The sequence below is a fragment of the Bison bison genome, unplaced genomic scaffold (genome assembly GCF_000754665.1).
Source record: "Bison bison bison isolate TAMUID 2011002044 unplaced genomic scaffold, Bison_UMD1.0 scf7180017864492, whole genome shotgun sequence".
Lineage (NCBI taxonomy): Eukaryota > Metazoa > Chordata > Mammalia > Artiodactyla > Bovidae > Bison > Bison bison.
In genome coordinates this window covers 4,989,521-4,995,396 of record NW_011495051.1, presented here as the reverse complement: position 1 = coordinate 4,995,396, position 5,876 = coordinate 4,989,521, and the positions used below count along the sequence as shown (strand labels likewise).

The 5,876-nt window shown below is 53.0% G+C and overlaps 1 protein-coding gene across 1 annotated transcript in view; it reads left to right on the top strand.

Moving 5' to 3' along the window:
* The first annotated feature begins 351 nt into the window (after window positions 1-351).
* The window catches only part of KHSRP (KH-type splicing regulatory protein), a 9,643-nt gene continuing 4,118 nt past the window's right edge, over window positions 352-5,876 (top strand). Inside the window, exons 1-9 of the mRNA XM_010828466.1 lie at window positions 352-360; window positions 1,697-1,793; window positions 2,368-2,406; window positions 2,753-2,792; window positions 3,658-3,707; window positions 4,276-4,347; window positions 5,075-5,132; window positions 5,421-5,595; window positions 5,777-5,871. Coding sequence (XP_010826768.1) covers window positions 352-360; window positions 1,697-1,793; window positions 2,368-2,406; window positions 2,753-2,792; window positions 3,658-3,707; window positions 4,276-4,347; window positions 5,075-5,132; window positions 5,421-5,595; window positions 5,777-5,871 — 635 coding nt within the window. The remainder of the gene's footprint in view (window positions 361-1,696; window positions 1,794-2,367; window positions 2,407-2,752; window positions 2,793-3,657; window positions 3,708-4,275; window positions 4,348-5,074; window positions 5,133-5,420; window positions 5,596-5,776; window positions 5,872-5,876) is intronic.

Sequence of the window (5,876 nt, the reverse complement as noted above, 5' to 3'; positions counted from 1 at the left end):
TGGGCCTCCCCAGGAGCCTGGAGTGGGGCACTCCCCCCGGGGGTGACCCCCTACAAGGGGGAAGGGTCGTCTGGGAGGGGTGACCCAAAAGCGGCCCCAGAGTGTGCAGGGTCCCCTGCAGCGCGGGGACTCACTTTGGGGTTTCCACCCTTTAGGACACTCTCTACTCGTAGAAGCAGGGGTTCCGCCTTCCTGGGAAGGTCTTTCTCTGCTCCCACTAACTTTGTCCCTTTTCTGCCTGGTCCCCAGGAAGGAGGGACTTTAGGGGATTAGAAAAGTTCTTCCTCTTGAACCTGAAAAGTAGAAAGGGGACCCTGTGGCTGCCAGGCAGTGGCCAAGCGTTTCGTTGAAATGGGGAGGGTAGGCCTAGGGACTGACTGTGATGCTTCAGGTCATTTGCAAGCACCCTGTTTCTCTTTTGGGGAAAGAAGGGAAGGGTCCCACCGCTGTGTTCTGGGGCGTGATGACTACATGGAGGTTTCACATTCTGATGTGTGACCTCCCCGGCACTCCACGGCCTGAGGGGAAGAGGCCCACAGAAAGCGAGGACTTTGCCGCCCTTTCAAAAGGAAACTGACCGGGCTCAGGCCATTGAGTGCTTTCTCAGTCAGAATTGCCCCCAAATCCTCCAGCACAGGGAGGTCCCATTAGGGGAACGCCCTCTTGCCCTCCCAATGTGGTCTGTGGCTTTCACCCTTGGCATGCGATAGAGTTCTTAGGTGCAGTTGATATGATTGACCCTCACTCCCCGACCCTTACTGGCTTAATTGAGAGGCAGCTAAAACAAGGGGAGGTGGGGCTTTCTGTTTGCTTGGGATAAGACCCCAACTGGGCATCCCAAGAGTTTAGGCTTCAAGTTTTGTTTTGTTTTGTTTTTTTATGTAAGTTTTAGAGAGGTTAAAATATAGATTCTCAGGTCATGGTTTGTGTCTCTTTGGAAAACTTGTAGTAATCCTATCAGCATACTCTGGTTTTAAATTTATTGGGTTGGGGTTTATTCAACGTTGTTTTTGTGTCCGAAATGTAACACGTGTTCAGAAAAGGGCCTTTTGTTTTGGTCTAGATGAGGGTTTCAGAGGCAGACTTCCCTAAGATCTGTTCAACAAATGGAAAGATTTTGAGGGTGTGCTCTTGAGCATCCCAGAGGCCCAGGTGCTTGGGCAAGGAAGTGTCTGGAAGTTCTCCCTGGTGGAGGGCACCTGAACTTTTCCTCCTTTCATCCCTAGAAAAGTCAGTGCGGGTTATCCTCTGGCCATGAACAGTTTAGGCACAAATTTGATAGAGAAAGGGAGCTTCTTTGAAATTCCTGAATAACTTTGGAATTCCTAGAAATGTTTTAACCAACAGTGAAAGTCGCCCAGTCGTGTCCGACTCTTTGCAACCCCATGGACTGTAGAGTCCGTGGAATTCTCCAGGCCAGGATACTGGAGTGGGTAGCCGTTCCCTTCTCCAGGGGATCTTCCCAACCCCGAGATCGAACCCAGGTCTCCCACATTGCAGATGGATTCTTTACCAGCTGAGCCATCAGTGAAGCCTTAACCAACAGGCTCGTCCCTAAATCCAGGGAATGCCACTCCCAGGCCAGACAGCAAGACCTGTTGGGTATTCATGAACCAAAGAGGTGAAAGGTTGACCTGAGCACCACAGAGGCTGGCTTTGGGTAGTAATTCTTCTCTGCTCGCAACTTCACTTCTAGATCGCAGCCAAGATTGGAGGCGACGCAGCTACCACAGTGAATAACAGCACTCCTGATTTTGGTTTTGGGGGCCAAAAGAGGCAGTTAGAAGATGGAGGTAACTACCTGCCTTGCTGGAAGGGCTGGGGGTAGAGAGTGAAGTGCTTTTGTTGGAATGTGGTTCAGAGTGGGGGGAGCCCACTGCCATTTGGTGTTTTAAAACCTCAGCAATCCCAGCTTTGTTCGTTCTTTTTGTCTGGGCTGCCGTCCTGAAGTATCAGGTGGCTGAGGAGAGCAGATTGACTGTGACCAGGTCCAGGTCGTAAGTTTTCAAGATTGTTCCTCCTCCTCTGCTAAGCTAGGGTTCTCTTAAGGCCCCATGTCAGTGCAGTGTGGCTGACCCAGAGGCACACAGCCTAAACTATCAACTCACTGATCAGCCCAACTTCCCCAAGGCAGATTTGGGCCTAAGCTGGAAGGACTAGGGTCACCATCATTTTCCCCCTGTTATAAAGAGCTCTTTATCCCTGAGTGCTGGTGGTGAGATTAGGTCTCTTATTCTCTTGTCTTGCATCTGATGTTGAGAGTTGGGGGCAGGAGGCTTGTTTGCCAGGACATGTGGCACCAGCATCAGATTTGAGGCAGCTGTGGGTGGGTAGGCATTGCATCTGACATCCTCTTTCTTTTCACAGACCAACCAGAGAGCAAGAAGCTGGCTTCCCAGGGAGACTGTAAGTCCATTGGGTGACACTGGCAGAGGCTGCTTCAGGATCTTAAGAGGTTTTAGCAGGAAGTACTCTCCAGACAGGAGCTGGAAGTACTGAGCAGACAGCACCTCTCCTTTATGGAGGCTCTTGATGTCCCTCCAGGGCCCATGAGACCCCAGAGCCTGGATTGTGAAGCAGCCACCTCCAAGCATGGCTGTTGTTAGGTGGCCCTGTTGTGCTCACTCAGGGAGGCTCAGAGGCACTGGGATATAGCTTGTGGCCCCTTGCATGGCAGGTGTGCCCAGGGCATGGTGTTTGGGGTCCCAGAGAGGAGCTGGGCCAATCTGTCCTTTGGGTTTTCTCTTTGCAGCCATGAGTTCTCAACTCGGACCCATTCATCCTCCCCCCAGGTAAGTGGTGGGTTGGAGAGCAGGTCGTTTCCTCGTTGTCTCTGGCCTTTCTTGCTGACTGGAGGGAGCACTCTGTCTGGGAGCCTGGTTGTACAGGACTTTGTCTTACTTTCTGTCAACCAGGGAGAAGACAGAAAGGCAGAAGGAGCTTCGTTTGTCCTTACTTATTGTCTGTGGGACCATATGGAGCATAGGGCTGTGGCTGTTAGCTGTAATCGGGAAGGGGTTCTTTGCGCCCCTTTGCTTCCTTTGTTGGATGGGGATACTTAGAAGCCCTGCCATCCTTCCTCCTGGAAAAGGCTGGGGACTGGCCCTGACTTCTCACCTGCTTCTGCGGATTCTTGTTCCCTGAGAGCTGGGGTGGGGGTGTGTTCCTTTCCTACCTTTTTACTCTAGAGCATTCTTTCTGAAGGACCACGTTCTTTTTTTTTTTTTTTTCCACTATTAGCTAAAATTTTGTGAAATGCAGTAAAAGCAACTCACTAGAAGAATGAAGTGAAAAAGATACAAAACCAATTTTTAAGTTAGAATCTATAGGTATAGGATGACACTTTCAGATTGCTGTGAAAGTGTTCCAGGTTCTCACTCTTGCCCTGAGTCGGTGGGCAGCACTGGTCCAGCAGGCTAAGCCTCTTGTGGCCCAGAGTGGGAAACGGGGGCCCCGAGAGGTTGGGTGGTCTGCTGTGGGGTGAGGGAACCCCCATGCCCTTGTCAGACTCTGCTTAGGCCTGTGGGAGCTTGGTCCCCATGTTGCAGGAGGCAGGACTTCTGTTTTGAGGGTCTTTTTTCCAGGAGGCCCTCTGGCTCTTCCATCCCCTCTGCTGCTTCCTGACTTGAGGCTGACTCTCATTGTTTCTCTTTGTAGGACTTCAATGACAGAAGAGTACCGAGTTCCAGACGGCATGGTGGGACTAAGTGAGTGTGAACCACTGTGGTCCTGTGGTGCCCATTAACCCCTGCCCCGTGCCCCCAGGGCAGTCTCTCAGGAGAGCGCCTGCCAACCCTGGGACCTGTGGTCTGAAGGAGCCAGATTATTTTTTCCCCTCATTACATATGGTGGAAATACATATTTATGTATGTAGTTTCTTTTGTGGTTGGAAATCCCAAAGATGAGTCTGTTCATATTTTTTTTTCCTGCTGATGCCTCCTCCCCCCCGCTGCCCCTCTGACCCAGGCCCAGGCTCTGGGGCAGGTGCAGGAAAGGGTGAGTGGAATGGGGAGTGATTGCCTGGACAGCCCCCCAACCCAGCTCAGAGATCTGGTGAGGGGCACCAGAAGGGGCTGTGCAGAAACATAGAGGCCACAGGAGCACTGAAGGAGCCTGATGTGTTTTGCAATTTTTGTTTGTTTTTCGTTTTTGTTATTTTTTTCTTTTATTTTGAAGGAGCTGTTTTGTGCTTACTCTCATTCATTCTCTGGGCAGGGGGGCTCAGCGCCAGCCTCCTCCCATCCATCTCTGCTCTTCTTCTTTTTCTCCACCCAGTCATCGGCAGAGGAGGTGAACAGATTAACAAAATCCAGCAGGACTCAGGCTGCAAAGTCCAAATCTCTCCAGGTAGGAGCGCTAGAGCTGGATGGGGATGGGTGCCTCTGCTGGGGCTCTTGGCGCGTTCTCATGACCCCTGGCCGCCGTGATGGGATGGAGGTGAAGCGGGCTGGCGTTATTGCGCTTGTTCTGTGTGCCGCCTTTGCACAGTGCGTCAAGGTGTAGCTGCAACTCTTGTCTCCCTCTGCTCTCCATGAGCGCAGAGGGCTAGAATCCAGTATAGGGAGCCGCACCCCAGATCCCGCTCTGACTGTGTTGCCACCTGAGCTACAACACCTTGTTTGAAAGTGTAAGGCAGGGGAGCTCCTTAGGAAGGACAGGCTTGAGGTCAGGCCTGGGCTTAAATCCAGTCCTGCCTGCGCCTTGGCAGGTACCTGATTTGCAGGGGTTTCTGAGTGCTCGCCCTGCCTGACACGCAGTACATTGACTGGAAGGTGTTCACATGGGTGGTGATGGAAGGGGCCCAGTTGGGATCTTCTGGAATCTGCCTCTCCTTCCATATTATCTTTTCACTAAAAGTTTTGCTTCCTTTGCTAGACTTCAGGCTTCTTGGCTGTGCATAAAGCACCCTCTCAAGTGTTTGGGGAGGTAAATTGATTTGTCAGGGTGCTGTACAGTGGCAGAAGTAGCTGTCGATTGTTCCTAGAAATCTCATCTCCATGGAAGGTCCTCCCGGTTGTCTGCCCAAGGCATTGACTCAAAAAAGCGCTGATCCTCTCTCCACTCCTCTCTCCAGACAGCGGTGGCCTACCTGAACGCAGTGTGTCCTTGACAGGAGCCCCGGAATCTGTGCAGTAAGTCTCTGGCTGGGCCTGTCATGACAAAGTGGGTGGGCGAAGCCCTCTGGATCCCTTTGAAGTTTAGAGTGACTCCCACACCATGTTCCTCATGCCGTGCCTGCACCGGGGGGCTGCCTGACACAGTGAATCTCCTGAGATCTGGGGAACCTGGCCCAGAATAGCCCCAGCTCTGGGGATGGGCCCTCTGTCAGACCCAGAAAGGGGGTTGGAACCCCCTTTCCTGGGAGCAGGGCTGAGCCTCCAGGCAAGCATTCAGAGAGTACCTGTTTTTTCCCTTTCCAGGAAAGCGAAGATGATGCTGGACGACATTGTCTCCCGGGGCCGTGGGGGGCCCCCGGGCCAGTTCCACGACAACGCCAACGGGGGCCAGAACGGCACAGTGCAGGAGATCATGATCCCCGCGGGCAAGGCTGGCCTGGTCATTGGCAAGGGCGGGGAGACCATCAAGCAGCTGCAGGTGAGGGTGCAGGCTCCTCCTGTCCCGGGACAGCCTCCTTCCCGCGGCTGTGCCTGTGCACGCCACTGCCCCCCGCCACCGAGCCAGAGCCCTTCGTCCTTTTGGACCAGGAGTGACCCGTCCCCCCATGCCCCAGGAAGTTCTTGGAGGGCTCAGCTCTAACGCCACCTTGGTTGTACAGGAACGGGCTGGAGTGAAGATGATTTTAATCCAGGATGGCTCCCAGAACACGAATGTGGACAAACCGCTGCGGGTCATCGGAGACCCTTACTACGTGCAGG